This window comes from Castanea sativa, chromosome 11 (genome assembly GCF_040712315.1).
Source record: "Castanea sativa cultivar Marrone di Chiusa Pesio chromosome 11, ASM4071231v1".
NCBI lineage: Eukaryota > Viridiplantae > Streptophyta > Magnoliopsida > Fagales > Fagaceae > Castanea > Castanea sativa.
The window spans coordinates 25231563-25255191 of NC_134023.1; the positions used below are offsets into that span (position 1 = coordinate 25231563).

Here is a 23629-nt window from a genome sequence, read left to right on the forward strand (position 1 = left end):
GAGCACATTCCCGTCAAAGGGAACGAAGCACAAGACCAAGCAGTCGAGCCGATCGGTACTTCGGGCTTCAAATCCGACCAAGCAGAGAAAATGGTGAAGCACAGAACGATGACCCTGGCTTGATTTTTGCTTGGGGCCAGTTCCACGACTCCACCTCAACTCCCCCAAGGAAAGGGTCAGAGTCTTCCTGTTGGTGAAGGTAAAAAGAGAAAGCATACCACTGAGAAAACCACTCCCGCCTCGGGTGACGCTCCACCTAAGACCCCGCCACGCGCAAAAGGTGGGCCCAAGATCCAGGAGACAATGGGCGTCACTCAACCAGCAGTCTAGGTTGGGACCAATGTGGTGTCTTCATCCCAACCCGAGGTTGGCTGGCAGCCCGTCTTTAGGTTAGGCGATAAGCCTTTGCCGGCAATCGCCAGCATTCGGACGTGGGCACAGGGCAAACGGGGGCGGGTTGCTCAAAGTCTGGCATAGGGCCTCCTTTTGCCCAAGTACGCCCACTTCCTCTCGGATGGCGACGATGAGTCGTTAGCTAGGCAGCTGCAGTGGCACACCATTGCGGTAATTTTCTATCTCCTCTTTTCCACGTATTGCAATACGTACGTATCTTTCTCGTCTTATTGTTCTATTATTGTTACGTCCTCAGGCCGCGTAGCTGACTTGTGTCATTGACGGGAGATTAAAAGAGGCAGCCGAGGTCATTGATCGGGATAAGGCTTTGAAAGCTGTTGCTGAGGCCACGGCCAAGGAGAAGGGTGAAGCCGCGGAGGCTTCTGAAAGAAAAGAAGTAGATGCCGAGAAAGCCCGATTGGCTGTGAAGAGTAAGCTGACAAATATGGTGACCAAACTGGGTGAGACTGAGCTCAAACTGGTAACGGCAGATAACCTAAATTTGGCCCAAGCCGACCAGATTGCTGGCTTGAAAGATGCCCTTGAGGCCTGTGAGGATAAGTGATACAATGCGGGTTTCACAGAGGCAGAAAATTTTGTGGGGCCTATTATCCACCAAACCTGGCATCATGGGTTCGAGAAGGGGTGGTTGGCAACCCTTCAAGCAATGGGAGTGGCTGAGGATTCTCCACTATGGAATCCCGAGCAGATTCCCTATCCGGCCATTCCTCCCCCCGTTCAGAGTCGAGCCGGTGCCGAGGATGAAGAGGATACACCAAGCATGAGGGATCTAGTGTAGGCGATTGACTCCCACGTAGAAATGGTAGACCTAAAGGCCACGAGTAATATTCATACCGGAGCCGAAGATGTTCAAAACCAGACCTCCCTTACAGCTCAGTCAACCAAGGATATACCTAGGCAATTTGCTACTCAAACTCCACCTACAGACCCTGCTGCGTGAAGACTTAGTTTTTTTTTTTTTTTTGTTATTTACTGGTTTTATGTTTGGTAAGCCTAGATCGCTGGGCTGTGGCGATAAAAAAATTTCTTTAATTTTTGAATGGCTTTAATTAATCTTGTTAAGATGGAAGCTTGTGTGTTTTACTCCTTTTCCCTTCTCCCTACTTTTAAACACATCTATGCTTGTTTGATAACTACCGAGTTTACACATGATTCTAGTCAACTTGATCATCATACCTTACTTTCTCACTCACGGTGGTGGGGAACCCACATCAGGGTTGACTATGTTCTGACTCGTGATCGACACTTGCTCTGTAATATATATCAAACCGAGAACAGGTTTCATACCTTAGACGTAGCTTCAAGTTTAGGGTTTTGCATGCCCGTCAAGGAAAGATGAACCGAGGGGAGATCTCTATCCTTAGGGTTCTTTAGTGTGAGGTTTCCTCTTGCTCAGTAATGAGGATTGAACCTAGACTAGGTCTCTGTCTTAGAATATTTTGCTTTAAGATTTCCACCTGTTCGGTGATGAAGATCGAACCAAGAATAGGTCTTTGTCCTTAGAATGTTTTACCTTAAGTTTTCCACCTGCTCGATGATGAAGATCGAACGGAGAACAGGTTTCTATCCTTAGAATATTTTACCTTAAGGTTTCTACCTGCTCGGTGATGAAGATTGAACCAAGAACAGGTTTCTGTCCTTGGAGCGAATGAGTGGGAACGCACATTAATCAGGTTGAATGAGTTGAAACGCATATTAATCGGGGTAAATGAGTTGAAAATGTATGAATCATAAGAACGAATACACCTGCATGAATAAACATTGCTTTTGTATTAATTAACAGTATGTGCATATTATACTACACTAAACAGGTACCATTGCATATGGATAAATAGTGATAAAACTTCTTCAGATTGTGGGTGTTCCATGGCCGGGGGAGCGCTCTCTCGACCAAATCCTCCAAATAATACGCCCTCGCTCTTGCAATGGCAGTAATCCTATAGGGTCCCTCCCAAGTCGATGCCAATTTTTTTGCATTGACATCTCGGGTATTCCCAACAACCTTATGAAGCACTAGATCTCCTGCGACAAACTCCCTTCTCCTCACGCTTTTGTTGTACCTTCGGGTGAGTTTCTGCTGATATTCTGCCAGCCGGATGTTCGTCACTGCGCGGTGCTCCTCCAGCAAGTTTAGCTGTCTGAACATTAATTCTTCATTCTCGGCTGGAGTGAATCCTACAACTTGGGCATTGCAAAGGTTTATCTCGGCCGGTATGACAACCTCTGCTCCAAAAGTTAGAGAAAATGGGGTCTCTCCTGTGGATCTCCTCGGGGTCGTCCAGTATGCCCATAGAATGTTGGGCAGCTCCTCGGCCCACTTACCCTTGCCGCCTTCCAACCTTTTCTTCAATCCGTTGACGATCGACTTATTGGTAGGCTCATCTTGGCCATTACTCTGCGGGTATGCTAGGGTAGAATACTGGGTCTTGATGCTAAGACTGTTACAAAATTCGTGGAAAGCTTTGCTGTCAAACTGCAATCCATTATCTGACACAAGGGACTCTAGCACTTCAAATCTTATTATATGTTTCTCTATACAAACTTCTTGACATCTACATCTCGGATGTTTGCTAGTGCTTCTGCCTCTACCCACTTCATGAAGTAGTCCATTGCCACCAGCATAAATCTTCGGTTACTTGTCGCCTGGGGAAACGGTCCGGCTATGTCCAGCCCCCACTAGGCAAAAGGCCACGGGCTACTTACAGGGTTTAAGTTCCCAGCAGGCTGGTGGATCGTCGGGGCGTGTATTTGACACTATTCGTACCTCTGCGCATACTCAATGGCATCCTTCCACATCTGCGGCCATCAAAACCCTTGAGTCATTGCTTGATGAGCCAACTAACGCCCACCCACGTGACTACCGCACACACCTTCATGCAGCTCAGCCAGGAGCTCTTCAGTTTGGCTAGGGCGTAGACACTGTAGGTACGATCCTTCAAACGACCTTCGATATAGTTTTCGATCGGTAGATAACCAATACCGAGCAGCGATTTGGGGCACTCTGGCTGCTTCCTTTTCGTCCTGTGGAACTCGGTCTTCAGCGAGAAAATCGATGATAAGGTCCATCCAGCACTGCCCGGTGGTGGTGACTTATGAAACTTGTGTCTTCGCATTAATACTCGGTTCAGCCACTAACTCCACCCTGATCAATCGGGGCACCTCGTTGGCTATCGATGATGCTAATGTGGCTAAGGAGTTGGCGTGTCGATTCTGGCCCCTGGCCACCTGTTCTACCCTGACACTTGAAAAGTTGGCCATGGTCCGTTTCACCAACCGCAAATATTCAATCATCCGGGGATCTTTGGCCTCGAAGCTCCCTTGTACTTGGTTAACTACTAGGCGGGAATCCGAGTAAACCTCCACCTCCTTATCTCCCAAATCCAAGACAACCCTTAACCTAGCCAGTAGAGCCTCATACTCGGCCTTGTTATTAGAGGCTCTAAAGCCTAATCTGAATTAATGTTCCAGCTTTATTCCCTCTGGGGTGATGACCACAATTCCAACTCCTGCCCCTACCGCGTTAGATGCGCCGTCCACAAATACCTTCCACGGGTTGACTCCTACGAGGCAAACCATCTTTATACCTTTCGGCAAAAATTCAGCAATGAAGTTTGCGAGTACTTGACCCTTCACTGAGTTCCTTGGCCTGTATCTAATGTCAAAAGAGCCCAGCCTAGTCCCCCACTTTAGCTATCCTCCCCGTAAAGTCAGATCTCCTTAACAATGACTGCAGAGGATACCCAGTCAGGATATAGAAGGTGTGAGCCTAAAAGTAATGGGACAGTTTTCAAGTAGAGTGCACGAGTGCCAGCACCAATTTCTCCAGTGGCAAATACCTCGTCTCGGTGTCAACAAATGTTTTGTTTGTGTAGTAAATTGGTAGTTGTACACCATTATCCTTCAGCAGCACTGCGCTCGCGGTATGCCCGGATACCGAGAAGTACATGTACAAATCTTCTCCGGGTTCCGGGGCTGTCAACATTGGCGCCCGTCCAAGATAATCCTTTAGGTCTTGGAAGGCCTTATCACACTCTTCATCCCATTGGAACCCCTTCCACTTCTTCAAAAGCTGATAAAATAGTTGGCACCGATCAGCGAACTTGGAAATAAATCGGTTAAGGGTAGCCAACATACTGGTCAATTTTTGAACCTCTTTCAGATTGCTCGGCGGTTTTAGACATTTCACGATTTCAATTTGATTGGGGTTAACTTCGATTCCTCGTTTGGTGATTAAATAGCCTAGGAACTTGCCAGCCCCTACCCCGAAAGCGCACTTGTCGGCATTTAGACGCAGCTGGTGTCGCCGGAGTATTTCAAACACTTCTTTAAGGTCGTCAATATGTTGCCCTTCTTGCTTGCTTTTTATCACCATGTCATCAATGTATTCCTCAACCATGCACCCAATCTTATCCCTAAACATCCTCATCATCATTCGTTGATAAGTGGCTCCTGCTTTTTTCAATCCGAACGGCATCACGGTGTAATGATAATTAGCATTAGGCGTTATAAATGCAGTCTTTTCTTGATCCTTGGCAGCTAGGGCAATTTAGTGATAACCCTGGAAAGCATCCAGAAAGCTCATCCTTGGATGCCCATACGTCGCATCTACCAATTGATCAATCTTCGGCATAGGGAACGGATTCTTTGGGCATGCTTGGTTTAAATTAGTAAATTCAACATAGACCCTCCACTTACCGTTCTTCTTCCTTACTACCACAGTGTTTGCAAGTCATTCTGGAAAGAATGTTTCTTTTATGGCCCCAGCTTCCTTCAACTTCCCAACCTCTTGTCTGACGGCTTCGACATGCTCTTTAGTCGATCTCCTTGGCCTCTACATCTTAGGAAGGTATAAAAGATCCACATTAAGCTTGTGAACTATAAATTCGGGGTCAACCCCAGGCACCTCGTATGGACTCCAAGCGAATACATCCACGTTTTGTACAAGAAAAAACAACAACTCCACTTTCTCTTCGTCCTTCAAGCTTGCCCCTATCAGAAAATCCCTTTCACAATCCGGAAGAATCTTCACTTTCACCAGGTCCTCGGCACAATTGGCCCCCACTTTCTTTTAGGGTTGCTGTAGTTGCTATAAGGGGGTTTTCTTGGTGGACTCCTTTTGCTCGATTTCTCGGCTAGCTGCAGCCACTAAGCACTGTCTGGCTACTTGTTGATTACCCCTTATCACTGCAATTCCATCCTCGGTGCGGAACTTGACCTTTACATGCAGGGTGGAAGGTATGACCCCCATGTCATGAATCCATGGCCTTCCAAGGATTGCAGTGTATGGTGAGAAAGAAGCGACCACTATGAATGTTACAATTACCTCCTTACCCTTCATACTAACAGGGAATGAAATCTGCCCTTCTGGAACCACCATATGGTCGTCAAACCCCATCAATGGCATATCATACTTGGACAAGTCTTCCTTCTTTAGCCCAAGCCCCCTGTACAAATCGGGGTACATTACATCCGCACCGCTCCCCTGATCTATCATTATCCTCTTTACTATGAAACCTCTTATGCGAGCCGTGACTACCAAAGCATTATCGTGTGGTTGAATGGTGCCTTCCATATCGTCATTGTCAAAAGCAATGGGCTGTTTAGTGTACATTAGCTTTTTCCTAGGAGAATGCTCGCCCGCACAATTTTCTGCCGGTACCACGGCCAATATCCCCCTTGTCCTAGACACTGGAGTGCCCTTTGGAACTGCATGGATGACTTCTATTACTTCCAAAGGGGGTGGGAGAGGATTTCCACGCAATCGATCCGCCTGTCCGACCTCTTGATTCCTCGTTGCCGCCACAAACTCTTTCAGATGCCTTGCTTTCACCAACTATTCTAGATGGTCTTTCAATTCCCTGCACTGCTCGGTGGTGTGCCCTTTGTCTTTGTGGTATGTACAATACAAATTTTGGTTTCTTTTCGATGGGTCGCCCCTATCTTGTTCGGCCACCTAAAGTACGACTCGTTTTTTATTCGATCGACAATCTTGTGTACCAGTTCCTTGAAGGCTACATTCACTTCTCCCATTCCCAGACCTAGCTCTTGAATCCTTAGATCCTTCCGGGGTCTGGGTTGGAAACTGATATTCCGAGGATGATTTATGACCGGGGCCTTCCCTTTGCTTTGTAACCAATCATCTTCCAATAGCTTATACCCCTCAATGTGCGTCATCAACTGCCTCATATCCTCGAGAGGCCTTCTCATCAATGATTCCCTCAGTCTGGATTCCTCGGGCAACCCCATTTGAAAAGTGCTCGCCACAATCTTTTCATTGCCCCCTCCGATCTCGTTATACAGCTCCTAGTATCGGTTAGCATAGTTGCGAAAGGTCTCCCCAGCCCCCATTTTCATTAACAGTAATGCGTCAATGGGCTGCAGAACTTGGCTGCAAGTCATGAATCGTACACCAAATTCCTGGATCACTTCGGAAAAACTGTGGATCAAGCCTTTCCTTAATCCATTGAACCATCTTAAAGCGGTGAGGCTGAGGCTCAAAGGGAAGACTTTACACATCAGCGCGTCATTTTGAGCGTGCAAAGACATCATTTGAATGTAATGGCTTACATGTTCTACCGGATCTATCTTTCCATTATAGGAGTTGAACGGCGGCCGTGTGAATCTGCTCGACATCGGTGCACTTTCAATATCTCTCGAGAATGGCGATCAGGCAGCTTGGCGTAATGCCCGGCTCATTGCATCCATGGCCACATTTTGAGGTCGCCCCTCATTCGGGGAAGTCGAATCACGGTCCGCATACTCCCGTGAACGATCGCGGTGCCGATGAGACCCGGATTGATGGGACCCTGCCGCATGGTGGTTCCCTACACTAGCCGACCTTTCTCTTCGTTCCTCATGGTCCCTTCTTCGACGTCTACCCCTTGCTTCCAACTCCAAATCCCTCATCATCTTACGTAGACACTTGAGCTCCTGATCCCTCCGCTCAAGCTCCTGGTCCCTTCTGTCGAAGCGGTTGCGCCTTAAGGTGTTAGATACTGTCTGGAGAGTTTGAAATGATCCCTCTCCGAGCCCGGATTGCTCTGCTTCCTCATGTCGCTTGTCTTCATGCCTTTTTTTGTCTTCTTTCTCGCCATGTAGACCCCTGAAAAATGACCCTCTAGAGCCACTTTCAGCATAACTTCCTAGCCGACTTCCAGACATTTTCCTATACGTGCCTCAATAGAACCACATCTATGTAGGAGATTCCCACAGACGGCGCCAATTGTGCGTACCCAAAATGTAGTTATTGGGCTTAAACTCTATTTGGGCTTACAATCTATTTGTATTGTGGGTTTTTGGGTTTCCTACTATGGGGGTTCCGTGTTCGATCACTCAAATACCCTCGTCTTCTTCTCTCTTTCTTGGACCTCTTAGAATCCCTTTTTCTCTTTCTCTCTGTGTCTTTGTTTCGTTGAATACTCTCTCAACTTTTCCCCAATGTTTGCCCTCCAAAAGCCAACCCCTAGTCTCGAATTATCCTCTCTTATTTATAGCCCAAGGTTAGTGGAAGAGCTATGATTATTTTCGTGGTGAGTGGGAAGAGAGGTCCAATGCTATTACCCTTAAGTGGGTGTTTAGTTGGGAATGGGAGGTGGTGAGAGTGGCATTGGAACTAGTTCCACCGCTAGATGGACTGCCCTGCAGCGGCACTCCCTAGGCTTTGCAGAGCTCCCTGAGACTCATCTCCTCGGGAAATTGCCCTCCCTGACCAAGTAGGATCTCACCTTCGCGGTTCATGTCATAACTGGCTTCGTAGCGGTTCCCGGATTTTGGTTGGGTGCCAAGGACCACCTGGACCATGTTCATTGACCTGATAGAGTGTGTGTTCGCGCATGATACTTTAGGACTTGAGGCCCAACGAGTTTTGGGCCTTGTACACGTGGCATTATTGTGATGGATTTCATGAGTACAAGGCCTACAGAGGAATAACGTCCTGTACAACTATTATAATCTTTAGCTAATATATATATATATATATATATATATATATATAAAGGACTTACACAATGTGCATTTTTCATGTAACTTAAAAGTAATTTTTATTCTTTAATTTTTAATATATGCTTTATTATTCAATCTTAATTTTTTATATTGAAATATTATATTTAGTTTACATATGATTTTTCATTAAGATGTGCAATTTTGCTATGTGACTCATTTAAATTGCATTAAAATTATGATCACAGTCTACTTTAAGTGAAACTATATTAGTAAATTTTAAGAAATAAATACATAATATTTATTTTGAAAGGAGATTTATTATTTATAATCTATTATCATATTTGATTCCATATAAAAACTTGGATTTTCATGATGTGCATTCGTCACGTAAAATAAAGTAATTTTTGTTGTATGATTTCTACTACATATTGTATTGTTTAATTTTAATTATCTTATTGAAATATTTTTCTATATGTATTATGATTTTGATGCATGTCACTGATGTTTTGAGAAATGTCTACTACTATCACAAGTTCACAATTACTACATATTTCATCATCTTTTTTTTTTTTTTTAATTTGAGAAACACACATACACACACACACATATAGGAGAAGGAGGATGAGATAAGAGAATACACTCACATGCCAACACCAAAACTGCATGAGGTAGTTAGTGTTGCGGAGCAAATGATACACATTTCATCATCTTGATTCTTCCCTCTTGCCTTGATGTTGTTTTGGCCCGCCAAGCCATTCCCTTTTATACTTGAGGTTGGATAGCCAATTTCCCATTTTAACCTCCCTTTTGGGGTTGAATCTTCAATTTGTCTTTGGCAAGATAGGGTCTCTTTTTTTCGGCCTGGACCCCTCTTCTCCTTTTTCTTGGGCTTGGTAGAACCCTCATATTTTGGGTATAAACACACACACACACACACACTCTCTCTCTCTCTCTCTCTCTCTCTCTCTCTTCAAGTGAGAACCATTGGAAAAATCGATTTTACATCTTATACAAAACTCACAGCAGAAGCAACACAAGGATCTACATCATTCAAGAGAGATGACATATAACCTTGAATTCTAAAACAAAGAAAAGAAAGCGTACATTGATGCAGTGAGATTCAAAAACAAAACTTGAGATACCTTCAATCGCTATCCCAATTCCACATGGTACCCAAGATGAGTGATCTCTCAATCAGTTCTTGCGTACATTGATTTTCCTTTGGAAAAGTGTATTTCCAAGATTTCGTAGAGAAAAATTATTCTCTTCTTTTAATCATTTGTACACATTAACTGCCCTTAGTAGTTATTTTATTTAATAACTCCTATTAAATAAAAACTCATTATCTAATTGGGTTAGCCTTTTGGACCAGTCCAATTAAGCTTAAGTGTGTGGCTTGGGATGGGGCCAAAGGGACTAATAAGGCTCTAGCTCCAATGGGCCTCATACTTATCTGTCAACTCTTGACAAGCCCAAAACTACTATTAATTATATAACAAGTACCACTATGGAAATATAATTGCCCTCTAGGCTTTTTTAATAAATTATATCTCAAGACTCTAATATGATATCATTTGACCCCTCCATGAATTATTCATAGTGCATAAAGTTATAATGAACTGTCACTTTTTAAACAACTATTTTATTCCTTGAGTATTCAGTTAAATCTTTTAGTTATTCATATTTATGAAATCTAATTTCATAAAATATAAACTTTAGTAACTCTTACTAAAGTGGCCGGCCCTGAATAACCAGTTCCCATTAAACTTATCTCAAGGGGATATTTTGTGTTTTTATAGAAAGAGATTATGAATTCCATTTTGAGAATATGTGTTCACTCAACACTACGTGTGATTACCCAACATGCTGAGGTTTTGACCGTTAAACTAGATCTCACTCCTGATATATCAAAGTAACCTACATTTTATAATCGGGTTCACTATTCTTTCAAGATTGAGAGTTTATGAAATTAGAAGTCGTGAGATTAATTATTCATGTGACAGTTATTAATTGAATAATTAATCTCACAGCGTTCTAGTATAATATGTCTTACATACTTTTGACATATCAATACATTAACTAGAAGTCTCCACTTCCATTATCAAGACAAACCATCTTAGTTGATGTGTTATAGTCTTGCAGATGAAATGCTCAATTTCATCACCGACTACGAACTATATTTTGAGTTTACAAGGAACTTGTAATTTATATCTTCTGTGACTAAATCACATACAATGTATCTCAAAGACTATAATAATGTCTCATTAGTTCATTTATAAATAGTCTCATATAATTAAATAATTTAATTATTTATAACATGCCAATAAATTGGATTTTAGGACACAAACCCTAACAAAACCAACTTCATTATTACATGATTATGGTAAACTTCATTAAAACAAAGCAATTGAACTATGCAATAGAAGTTCAGCAAAAAAAAAAAAAAAACTATGCAATAGAAGATTCGTTGAACTAACGGTAACTTTCATTAGCTCCTACAAGGCCGTAACACAATTTCATTGTCAAATTATCACCCAAACCACATGGCTTTCTAATATTTAGGGTTATTTTCACTTAGTTATTTTACTTAAGAATAGAAGGGTTCACAAATATCACCCTTGAATTTTACAGTTAGCATCTATTTGTTCTTTCAACTTTCCATCTGAACATTGGAATTTAAACAATTCTAAAATCTCACCTTCTAATATTTTACGTTAAAAACTACTATACAATGATTTCAAAATGATTTTTGTTACACCATTAATTTTTTGAAGCACCTATCATTACTAAGTGTAAATTACATTACGAAATCCCGTAAGCTTTAATAGGAAAACTTTCTAAATATTAACTTGTAAAGTTACAAATTGTACCAAGTAAGTTTACCTAAAATTCAATTTAGTCATGTAACTTCTGACTTATCAAGCGAACCAAACACTCCTAAGTGTAAATTACATTATAAAATCCCATAAGCTTTAATAGAAAAACTTTCAAAACGTTAATTTGTGAAGTTACAAATTGTACCAATAAATTTACCATTAGTCATGTTACTTCTAACTTATTAATATCAATCTTATAACTTACTTTCATTTTCAATGAAGTCCTTTTGTTCACTTATGTTAAAGGGGTTAAGGACTTACAGTTAGGCGTCCCAAAGCAACGTTTTTTTTTTTTTTTTTTGAGTTTCCAAAACATCATTTTCAGACACTTAATAACACATTGTGACAGAATTAGACGGAGGCATTGAATAATGTAATAGTTATAGTACTGAAATTAATAAATCAAGAGTTAAAGGACTAAATTGAATTTTAAGTAAATTAAAGGATGCAATTTATAATTTAGCCTAGTTAATTTATTATAAACCAAAGTGCAGGGTTTGATTTATTGTTAAAAGAAAAATTCAAGAACCTTATTGATAATCACATCTACATCCAAGGATAGTAAGGATAAAACTTAAGTATGGTACCTTAAGTGTTATTCTTCAGGTTCTTTTCTTAAAATTCAGTTATGTGGCTGCTCAACTAAAAAATACACTTCCATAGTTTCATCCTATAATAAAAAATTCACGTGGCAGAACCTTATGAGGAAAACCTAAAGAACAACACCTAAGTACTATACCTAAATTTTGCCCCTATAGTAATTACAAAAATCTAAAAAAATAAATTGGGTAAAAACACAAAGTGTACCTTAAAAAAAAAAAGGTGAAATTAAAAAAAAAACTATAAATAAACTAACACTAAAAATAAACAAGAGCGGACTGGTATCAGTATTTAATTTGGAACTTGCCCATTGAGGGGGGAAATAAAAGTAAAGCTTGTTGCCCTGCTTTAGGCATTTCTCCCCCCCCAAGAGGAAAAAGGAGAGGATTGTGCTATAGTTCACTATTAAAAAGAGTAGCCTAGTCCATATTCAAAACCTATCGCAATCCCCAGCACTACCCAACAGAAAATGATGATAATAATAATATAACACAGGACAAAGGGAAGTAGAAATGGTGGATCAAAGAGAACTAGTTCCAACATTCTTTTCTACTGTTAGAACTTGTGGACTACAGCCTACACAGATGGCATCTTAGCCAATTGTAATGAACTTGAAATTTGTTTTACTGATTTCAACTACTCCTATCTAGATTTAACAATCACAGATACAATATTACAACAACCTTTACAAAAGATATAATCCCTACCTCAGAATCTATTCCAACTCTTAGGGAGATTCTATTATAAAATAGATGGTGAAGATAAAACAACAGCCTATATCTAATCTTATTTTACAGATGCCAAAGAAGAGGTTCTCTATCATAATCCTTCCATCCACAAAGCATGATCAATTCATTCTTTACAGAGACATTTGCTTCAACACATTGTTTTCTCTTTGCCTACAAAGAAAGTAAAGCATTCAATTTATACTTCAAAACTAACGGGATTCAAGATAATAATTATTGCTTGGGGACCAAAAGATAAAAATTCATTTCAAATCTGAACTACCTTCTTAGCAAGAAAGGTACGTCTCATGCATGCCTTGATGCATCATCATGCAACTGTGCAGCTCTTACATTGGGATCATCCTGCAATGAGGAAGAAAAACCCATTATAAGTCCTGTAGTACGACTGACATGATCCTGCAGAATTGTCAGAATAACCACACAAACTTACTCGAATGCCATAAGTGAAACCAGTTGGTGTTCGGAAAAAATCCATTTGTCCCTGCAAATATAAAACCCCAAATCATAAAAGGACACCTTTTGAATAAGGTAATAGACTGAAAATTATGGCTAGCATCATAGGGAATACCAGCCCATGCATGCTTTGCTGAGCATTGTAATAACCATCATGGCTCGGTGCTATTGAGTTCAATTGACCCTACACACATGAAACCCAGATTTCAATATCAAGTTATTAACATCTTTAGTGCAGTATCACCAGTTTATGCATTGCAGTTATATATATATATATGATATACCAGCCCCTGAATGGCCTGTTGATTCCCATAGTAGGTATCACGTGTTGGTGCCATTAGGTTCAGTTGTACCTGCAAAAATATTAAAAGTATAAATTGAAAAGGGGAAAAAAAAAAAGTATGTTCTTTGCATAGTTGTAAGATACATGATGGAGCTATAGTTCATCATACCATTCCTTGCATGCTCTGTGGTGTGCCATAGTAGCTATCAAGGGTTACTGCTCTTGAGCTTAACTTGTCCTACAAATAAAATTCCTCAATGTTAGTTATTTTTATTCTTTTACAAAATAAAATAAAGTACATAATGTAATAACCCAAAAATAAAGTGTTTCTTCACAGGCTAACTATTCATAAGAAGGGACAAACCATTTGCTGCAAGCTGTCTTGTGTGCTAACGGTCATAACATCTGACTCGGAGTTCATCTGCAATTTATGAAGGAGTTCATATTTAATGAATATCAGTTGAATACAAACATAAGCAAGCCAATCGCAATCAACAGCTAACCTTTCTTTTCTTGGTCGGATTCTTTTTTTTATTTGTCTTCCCCATGCTTCTACTTTGGTTATCTTCTTCAATGCAAAGTAGACCGTGAGTGTCTGATGTGCCAACTTCTGTGGGACTCTTACTAGAATTGTTCATACTCACACAGGTTCCAAAAGCTTCATCTAGTGTGCGGATTGCAAGACTGTAACTCTCCTGAGAAAGGGATCCCTCTTCACTCAGTTTCATTGCCCGTTGACATATATCATTGTAACGTTGCATCCTAGATTGTATCAGTTCAGATACTTCTCCCAATAAATGCCTACTCTTTGCATCTTTTGTCCAACGTTTCAAAATATATTGAGATGGGATGGCAGAAAGGCCACAAATTTGAAGAACAATCATTGCATGTCTACAAAGATAACCTTTGTATTCATATAACCGGCATATACAAGATATTTCTGATTTCATTTCATTCCATATAACCATAAAGTCTTGACTCCTGTCAAATTCTTGAACTCGGAAAGTAGTGATTGCCTCATCTTGTCTTTCTCTTTTAGGATGACAAGCAACCACACCAAGAAGCTCAGCTTGAAATTTCTTGAACACAGCATGTGTGTATACCACAGAAACACTCTTCTCCAATGGTGAAGGAGATTTTAGTGTAGGCTGTTTGTTCCACGTATCAGAATCTGCCTTGGCTTCCTCTTCATACCGATCCTGTAGAATTAATTCATACTGTTTCACAAATTCTTGTACTGTGGTTTTCTTGTGCACAAATTTATCAAAAAAGGAATTTACACTCTCTGATCGCTGAACTGTTGACATTCCAGCCAAACAAACATCCTTCATGTATGTTGGCACCCATAGTTTACGATCATCATATAGTGACTGCATCCATTCATCCTCTTTGAGCTCAAATCTTTCAAGAATTTTCCACCACCGTTTTTCAAACTCTTCATTTGTCCATGACCTGTGGATGCATTTTTCAAATTTTGCCATAAAACTTTCATGCCGTTTCATTATGTGACCAAGATTTTCAGAAACCTTCCCCAATATATGCCACAAACAAAAGCAATGGCGAGTATCTGGAAAGACCTCTAAAACAGCTGATTTCATGGCTTTGTCATGGTCAGTGATTAATACTTTTGGAGCTTGCCCACCCATTGCTTTCAGCCACGTCTGCATTAGCCAAGAAAATGTAGTCACACTTTCATCTGATATCAGAGCACATCCAAGCAACATGAATTGATAGTGTTGATTCACTCCAATAAATAGAGCAAGTGGCATCTTATATTTGTTTCTAACATACGTAGTATCAAATGAAACTACATCACTGAAAGTGTTGTAGTCGTGCCTACTTTTAGCATCAACCCAGAACAAATTTTTTAGCCGCTGATCTTCTCCCAGATCTATTGCATAAAAGAAGTTTGAATTTATATTTTGCATCTGTAAGAAAAAATCAAGCAAAATCTTAGCATCTCCTGTCTCTAGTGCCAAATTCCGACCTTTATCAAATGGATTTTTGGGGTCATTCTTAAGACCAACAACATTTTTGTATTCGGCAAATTGTCTAGCCATTGCAGCATACATCTTTCTTGTTTGTTCACTTACAGCCTGGGCTGGTAACAGCTCATGGTTGTGCTCCTTAACAAAACTATGTATAACCCATTTTCCATCCGGCCTTCTCTTCACATGCATACTTGCTTTGCAGTCTGTCTTTGAACATGACCGTCGACCCGTTGCATTTTCAGAGTCTGGCTTGTTCTGCCTGGCACGTGGTCGATTATAGGATTTGTCATACTCTCGCTTCGTCCCATATCGAGAACAAGCAAATTTTGCATCAATAAATTCTCTTGAAGTCTTTGAACGGCGGCTGTTTTGTATTGCAGTATTGAATCCCATAGACCGAGCATATTCTTGATAGAATGAGTATGCTTCCCCATGAGATTCAAATTCCATACCAGAAAGTGGCTCAAGATTGGTATCTTCTTTAAACACTCCTATATCCACTGTGGGAGAATTCAAATCCCCACCATCTTCAACACGCACCTCAACTCCAACATCAACCATATTTTCACCCTCTATATCTCCATTATGCAGTTTCTCATCACCATTCAAGATGTTATCAATCGCATTTGGCTCTTCATCTTCCTTGTCATGCTCACCAGAAGGTAGTCTAAGATCTATGTCCATGACGTCAGTAAATTACGTCTGGCAAATGATTATCCAGGCTGAAAAGAGGAAAGACAACACATTTGAATCAAACCTTTTTTTTTTTTATAAGTATGTTTGTGTCAAACCACTTGACAACTACAAGCTAAAATCGCACCATTAATACTCATGACTATTATGACAAAGACAATTAAATAAAAATATTAAGCCCTTCTACTCTTCTTGACTCGTTAGTGAATTTCGAGCCTATATTATTTAAAGTAACACTAACCTCCAAAATAAAAATGGTAGAAAAATGTGTAAACTAATCTAAAACCACAGTTAATCAAATATACAAAGAACACCTAGCATGAAATAGAAATTTGCATTGCACAACACGTTATTTCACAATAATAAAGGCAATTAACTCCAGTTAAGAGCACCAAGGGCCAATAGCTTCTCACTGAGCTATGACTGACAATATACATCAATATCATCCAACGTGATATTGATGATATTGATGGACGATATACATCAATATCATTATTCAAAGTTTTCAACTAGTATGCTTGTAGCATTCAAGATTTTCTTTTAACAGAGCTGGACTTCTTTCTCAACCAACAGCCAAAAGACAAGCAGAGCCAGTAAAAGATACAATCCATTTTTCTAAAGCTACTTGTTTAGATTAACAACAAAAATAAAAAATAAAATAATAACTACTCTTTTACATAGGTTATTCATTCCAGAATATGAGACTCCACTATTTATCTGAGCAAATTGTCTTGACACATCTATGCTAATTAGATTTAGCCCAACTGGCACCTCCTCCCTAATAGGTGCTAGGTGGAGGGTGAGGTCTTGAGTTCAAGATCCAATGAGTGGGTGTGTAACTGACTAATAAATTTTTTTACACTTTTCATGTTTATTTCATTGGTTTGTAATAATGCAGATGATATATAAGTGAAGCACATATACACACATATGCATATATTTAAAATTTAAAAAAAAAAAAAAAATCATACATTAGATAATGTTTTAGGACCCTTCCAACAATCTAAACCTTGAATCTTGCACAGCTTGTCCCTTCTTGCTCCAATTCACATTCCAAGACCTGCGTCTTGCATCTAAATTTTGTCCATGCTTTAGGGTATGTTTGCTGAAAGGAAAGTTGATATGAACGTCAAAATTTATACATCTACATTCTGCAGCAGGAAATTAATAAGCTCAATTAGAAGCACAATGAGGTTATCCCCAATACCAAGTAGCTTAGAAAAAATGTTTTCTAGAGATCATTTTGATCATTTTAAATCCATTGTCAAACTACAAAAGAAAAGCCCTCTCTACCTATTCACACTGGCACTCAAGGTGGATTGTATAACCTTCAAATTAATATCTTAAAAAGAAAAACCCAAACATTAATATAAAATAAAATAAAAGTTTCTTTCATTTTTGAAGGTGCAAACTTCCTTTTGAAGGTTTGGTTTCTATTACAAGCCAACCAGAAATACTTTTAACCAAACTATTAAGTGGCATCTTTTTTGTTTGATAAGTAATAAAGATGTATATTCAAACAAGTAAATGGAATTTCCAAGACTAATTTTTTTTATATAAGAAAGTCCAAGACAAAATAGTAATTAATTTTATTTAATAATTGATATTTTTACACAGGCAATGCCCAAACAATCTAAAGCAACCAAATTACTCTTAATTTTTTGCCAAAGACAATAGATAACTCCTAAAAAGTATCATAGATTACGTAAGTATTTGCCTCAACCCAAGAGTCAAATACATTCAGATCAACAGGATCCATGTTCATAAGACATGACAAAAGTTTCAGACAGGCTGTCAACCTCTTGCAATCCTCCTTTATCAAGGCTTGAGACTAGCTATGCAAAAAGGATATGACAAAGAAAAAGAAAGGCCATACCCAATGCATAAAGCTCCAATTTTTCAACATCTAGGAGAGGTCATAGTAGCCAGCCTTACCCCCAATTTTTTTTTTTTTCCTTGGAGAGGCTGATTCCTAGACTCGAATCCACAACCTGTCACTTTTGGTGGAAGACACTTTCCTTTGCACCAAGGCGAGGCCCAACCTCTAAAGTACGACAAATAGAAATTCCCAAAATGCCAATAACAAAACTATGTAATATTAAGACTATGAAATATACATACAAAGGTCAATACTAGCATCCGCTGAGCGAAAAAGGACAGTCCTTATTCAATCCTAAATCTCAGCTACAATCATAGTTCAAACCAGAAAGGAGAATTCCTCTCAAAAAGCAATACTACATTATGGTTTTACGTAGTTATGTATCTCTTTTAACTGTCTAAAGGATTTAATTAAAGATCAGGTTCTCTTTAAACTGGCTTTTTCACACTATTTTATCCTGTCAGCAGTAAAAATCAACCACATAACCAATATCTTTGGTGTCTAATTCTCTCATTTTCTAAGATTTATTCTTCGCACTTGATAGGCTTGAGCAGTTTGAGAGAGTGAAATAAAGGTCTCCTTGCAAGAATTTTTTTAAAAAGTTAAACACACAATGTGTTTCTTGAACCCACTACCTCAACCTTCACTTTGCTCTTACAAAGGGTGGAGGTAGCATTTGTGCTAGAGCTCATTGCTCTTACAAGTCTAATGCATTAAAATTTGGCACTTCATTTTTAATTATTACTCCTATCAAACTTGCATTCCCTGCACCTAAATTCAATGTGTATTTGACCTAACATTTTAACAGGTCCCAAATAATAAGACTCTAAATTGCATTATCTGCTAATCAATTTCTAGACAACCAATTTTATAGTTTTTTTTTCCCAGTGGGTGATATAAAAGTTCTTTTTTTTTTTCTTAATTTTTACTAGGTGTCTCAGACTTTGGTGTTTTTGTAGAAGTCTTGTGGGCTAAAATTTAGATCATCATTTTAGATATTGGTCCACACGTGATCCACTGACAGATACCAACTAAAACTGGATACCCAATATAATCTTTGAAAATCTTTTTTTTATAGGTAATAAAACTTTTATTGAGGAAAAAAAAAAATTGAACATCATGTTCACGATGGTGAACACTTTGAACAAGTAAACAATCAGATACAGCAGTACAGTTCGTACACTCCCAAACTTGAGCCCAAAGAAACAGAGTACGAAAGAGGAGACATTTTAGATGTTCTAATGTTCTCGCCTTGTCCTAAAAAATGCGGGCGTTATGTTCCTGCCAAACTAACCAAATTAAACATGCCGGGACCATATTTCAGCCATAGCATCTAAAAGAAATTCTAAGATTTGAATATTTGATGGATATATATATGGAAAAAATTCGTCGGATATTTGGAATTTGGTTCCACTTTGTTTGATTTGGACTCTGTGGCGAGAACAAAATAGGAGAATGTTTGAGGATTTGGAGAGTTCTAGGGACTAGCTTCTTGCTCATTTTGTTGGGACTTTGTTTGATTGGTCTCGAGCTTGGGGACTCATAAATAGAGATTCTATTCCTAGTTTCTCGTTGTATATAATTTTCTGTTTTCTTTGTAATTATTTAGGCTACTTTATACCGTTTTGCATGAAGTAGTCTCTTTTCAATAAAATTTTCTTACTTATCAAATACCAATACACAAAACTCCCACTTTGTGAGTTCTAAGAGAGGCAATTGGAAGGCAACCTTGCCCCCAATTTTTTGAAGAGGCTAATTCCCAGAATCAAACCCACGATTTGTTGCTTTCAATGGATGCTTTAAATACAAATAATTATAGGAAAATTTTGGTACAAAATGATGGGAATCTTCCATCATTACATCACATGTTTATATGGAATTACTTTAATAATAAATGATTAATGAAATTAGTTGCAAAAATGATTTCAGTATAATTGGACAGTGGGACACATTTATGCTTGCATGGTGGAAGGCATGCACACTGATACTGGGGGAGAAAAAAGAAAGGATAACTAAGATATTGACACTCTACCCAAACCCACACAAAAGCCTGAGACTGTATATTCTAAATGGAGAAATCCCCTGGGCCTCTACTGTTTAAGGGGTGAAAAGAAAGTGTGGCTGATCATTCATCTGAAGCAATGAATTCAAATTTTCAGACCCAGAGAAAAAATTCCTCAAAAAAAGGTTGCAAAACGGTAGGATTGAAAGGAATTTCGGAATAGTTTTGTACATTAAGCTTTGAATTTATGTTGGAGATCGGGAATTGGAATCAATATCGGGTTTCTTGGACTTAATTTAACTAATTCAGTTAGAGGTAATGGCACAGATAAAATTTGTTGGCCCCCTTCTAAGCAAAACTCAAATGGTGGGGTGAAAAGCAATTGAAAGCCTAAGGGCCCAACAAGAGTAGCATTCTTTGTTTGGACTGCACCTTTTGGGAAAATCTTAACTATATAAAACTTGAAGAAAAGACATATTCTTGTGGTGGATTGGTGTTGTATGTGCAAGAGGAGCGGGGAAACAATGGATCATTTACTTCTTCATCGTTATATTGCCAGAGAGGTATACTCTATGGCTTTTAGCATGTCTGGGATTTAGTGGGTTATGCCTAAAGGAGTCATGGAGTTGTTAGCTTGTTGGCAAGGTAGTTTTGGTCAATATGGGTGCATAGAAATTTGGAAGGCAATTTCTCATTGTTTAATGTGGTGCATTTGGAATGCCAGAACAAACAAAACATCCAATTTGGAAAGGAATGACTAAAAATTCACCAAAACATAAAATTACTGAAATTTATTATTGTACTATATTTTGGTAGATACTATTAGTCCCAATTGTCATAGAGCATAATGCCAAAGGGCTTTAACTCAAATGATACTTTCTCTTTCCATAATAATGGGACGGAGGGGTGAGGTTTTGAGTTCAAAACCACAACCTATAGGAAAAAAGAAAAAGAAAAAAGAGAAGGGTGGGTTGGGGGGGGGGGGGGGGTGTTGAATAGCTTACAAGCTTGTTATCAAGAGGGGATTCATAAAAAATCCCCCTTTTTTCACTTGCATAACCCCCCTCCTCCTGAGGGGAACATTATCTTACGAGATGATCTTATAATACAATTCTCTCTTGTCAAGAGCTTTGTAACTTAATTGATTAGCACATCCTAATCTTTCCTCAAAGGAGAGATCCAAGGTTCAAATCCCCCCTCCCCCAATTACTGAATTATAAAAATAAAATACTATTCACTCACAGCATGTGGGACCTACAGCTGTGGGACCGACACATACTCATAAGATGCCTTATCCCCCAACCCACCAACAAATACAAAACTACAATGACCCATTTACCCGATACCCTCAACCTTTTATTTTCAAATTGGAAGAAGGATTCCAGCTGCATATCATGAATTAAAATCAAAAGTTGTAAAATCAGAAACCGAAAATATAAAGGCCAGATTCTAACCAAAGAGTTTCAATAGTAACTCAGAATATTTTTAACAAATATGAAACCATCAATTGCTATGATCCTAGATTCTTCAAGAGCATTGCCAATGCACCCACATAGTTTGGCAATCACCATCTACTATGCCTTTTATATTAATAACAATAAATACCAGCTAATAGAAGAAAACTAGGTTAAAATTCCTATTCCTTAATCACAATTCCCAATCTTATTGCAATCAACAAGGTAAGCTAATTTGTATAAGAGTAATGATACGGTTGCTCATTGCATAATATTCACCCCCAATTTTTCTTTTACTCAAAAAAAGAAGAAGAAAAAACAAGGGAATTGGACGAGAACTTAATCCCTAACGCTTCATAAAATCACATTCTCTGCTCTACACATGACTACTCAGCTCTGAACAGCTGACTAGTGTTAGTAACAATTCACAAATCACATAATTGCAACAACTGAAGGCACTCTTCTTTTTTTTCAGTTTCCCACACTTTCTGAGCAACCAAACAGAGAAGAAGCAAGAAAATTGAACAAATTGGATTGGCTAAAAATTATAAATAAATAAAAAAAGAGTAAAATTTCAGAGAGAGAGAGAGAGAGAGAAACAGACCTGTGAATAGCATCGGAGAAGCAGGAGCGAGTGTAAGCGAGTGTGGAAAGAGCGTTTGGTTTGAAATGAAATGTGTGTGTGAGAGAGAGAAATGTTTTTAGGGTTCGGGGTCTTTCACGCTCTCTCAGCGAGTAGCGATTTTTTTGGGGGAAAAATTTTGGGGGACTTTTTCAGGTTTAACTTGCTTACTCAAAATTTTAGTATTAATTAACAAAAACAGTTTCAATAAACCCAAACCCAAAACCAAAACCAAAATAAAAATAATAATAATAATTATCAGACTAAACTTGAGTAGAGCAAGAGCGAAAGATCAGAGATTGAAGAAGAAGAAGAAGAAGAAGAAGCTAGCGGGTATGACCGTCTGAAGACTGAAGAAAGAGAGAAAAATTTTGGTCACGCGAGGGGTGGAGCGAGTGGACCAAACTGAAGCCAACACCTTTTTAAATCAAAATGGGGTTTCTTTCTGTCTTTTTATTTTTCTTCTTTTTTATTAGGATTATCATTATATTACTGTTTTTTAGGTTTTTTTTTAATAAATTTTTTTTTTTTTTGTTTGCAGAGATAATAATTTTAACTTGTTGGAAGAACTAGGAAATACCAGTTGAATTAAAAACTATGTTTAGTTCCTCTAACAATCGAATAATGTTAAGGACACAAAATTGCACAACTTGTGTTACAATTTGCCTACGTGGTGGGTTATGGGTGACAAAGGTGTGATGATGAGCTCATGTAAACACACACTTCTAGCACTCACTCGTCACATGGGGACTTGTAATACAAGTGTTCTCATTTCATGTGTCCCTAGATTACTCCTTAAAACGAGGTATATTATGTTTTATGTGGAGCCCATCGGAAATTTGTTTGGGTGTGGGTTTTTTTTTTTTTTTTTGGTTCTTAAATTCATTTTTAATAGCAAAAGAATGTGAGAATGAAAACAATTTTTTGGCATTTTTATAAGTAAAAAAAAACCGGAGATTATGGAAAAATATTGTGAGCTTCTCAGTAAAAAAAAGTTGTTTTTATTTCATATGTAAAAATCAAATGACAAATAGGGTACTATTGTTTTATTGTTCTTAGATTCAGAAAATGGATACAAAAAAAAATATGGAAAATAAAAATGAAAACAAAATATGAGTTATTGAAGGAACCAAATAGGTAAGTTACAAACTAGTTTATAGCCAATAACTACAACTCCTACTATAAAAATTAAAATGGCTATTTAAAATAAATAAATAAAGACTCTTAATATGAGTAATTTCGTTGGGCACAAAGTTTGGCTAAAACTTGGATGAAGTCAATGGATACAATTTTCACTAAAAAAATTAATATTACTATATATTTTAAAATTTTAATCATCAAATTGCGTGTTCTTTATGTTTGTTGCATGTCATATTTTGTGTCAATTAAATGTTATTTATTATTTGATCCATAAACTTAAATTTTATACATAATTTTAGATTACAAAAACATGAAATTTAAACATTTGATTGATGGCATTGGAAATTTTGCTAGTATGAAGGGTATAAGAAGAAAATGTAATCCAATGGTAGATTTCTCAAAATTCATATCCAATAAAAATATATCGAATAGAGTTGTAACCAAACTTTGTCTTCTTGTGAGAGAAATCTAGAGTCCATTTCGTAAGCCCCTAATTTCTAATAGGTTATTTACATAGCATTTATTAAAAGATATA

General features: G+C 38.4%; 2 protein-coding genes across 3 annotated transcripts; both read right to left on the reverse strand.

Moving 5' to 3' along the window:
- Positions 1 to 5500: 5500 nt before the first annotated feature.
- LOC142616271 (uncharacterized) lies at positions 5501 to 6660 on the reverse strand. The gene is made up of 2 exons (XM_075789151.1): positions 6412 to 6660; positions 5501 to 6247 (listed from the first exon to the last, which is right to left on the reverse strand). The coding sequence occupies exons 1-2, from the start codon at positions 6658 to 6660 to the stop codon at positions 5501 to 5503; spliced, it is 996 nt and encodes a 331-aa protein (XP_075645266.1).
- Positions 6661 to 12330: 5670 nt separating this feature from the next.
- LOC142617133 (protein FAR-RED ELONGATED HYPOCOTYL 3) lies at positions 12331 to 22347 on the reverse strand. Of its 2 annotated transcripts, XM_075789840.1 has the most exons (10): positions 21937 to 22347; positions 16969 to 17102; positions 13817 to 16026; positions 13678 to 13734; positions 13483 to 13551; positions 13315 to 13383; positions 13146 to 13214; positions 13008 to 13058; positions 12840 to 12919; positions 12331 to 12730 (listed from the first exon to the last, which is right to left on the reverse strand). In XM_075789840.1, the coding sequence occupies exons 3-9, from the start codon at positions 15986 to 15988 to the stop codon at positions 12863 to 12865; spliced, it is 2544 nt and encodes an 847-aa protein (XP_075645955.1). In that variant the 5' UTR covers positions 15989 to 16026; positions 16969 to 17102; positions 21937 to 22347; the 3' UTR covers positions 12331 to 12730; positions 12840 to 12862. The 2 variants fall into 2 exon arrangements, with proteins under 2 accessions (XP_075645955.1, XP_075645956.1); XM_075789841.1 differs by lacking the exon at positions 16969 to 17102 and having other exon boundaries at positions 21937 to 22338.
- Positions 22348 to 23629: the final 1282 nt, after the last annotated feature.

Bases quoted from the DNA above. Each gene is read 5' to 3' on its own strand.
- LOC142616271 (XM_075789151.1), bottom strand. From the start codon at position 6,660: ATGGGGTTGCCCGAGGAATCCAGACTGAGGGAATCATTGATGAGAAGG. The intron at 6,248-6,411 runs GTACACAAGATT...CATCTAGAATAG, and splicing joins ATGTAGCCTTCAAGGAACTG to TTGGTGAAAGCAAGGCATCT.
- LOC142617133 (XM_075789840.1), bottom strand. From the start codon at position 15,988: ATGGACATAGATCTTAGACTACCTTCTGGTGAGCATGACAAGGAAGAT. The intron at 13,384-13,482 runs GTATGATGAACT...ATATTTTTGCAG, and splicing joins CACAGAGCATGCAAGGAATG to GTACAACTGAACCTAATGGC. The intron at 13,215-13,314 runs GTATATCATATA...TCATGTGTGTAG, and splicing joins AACAGGCCATTCAGGGGCTG to GGTCAATTGAACTCAATAGC.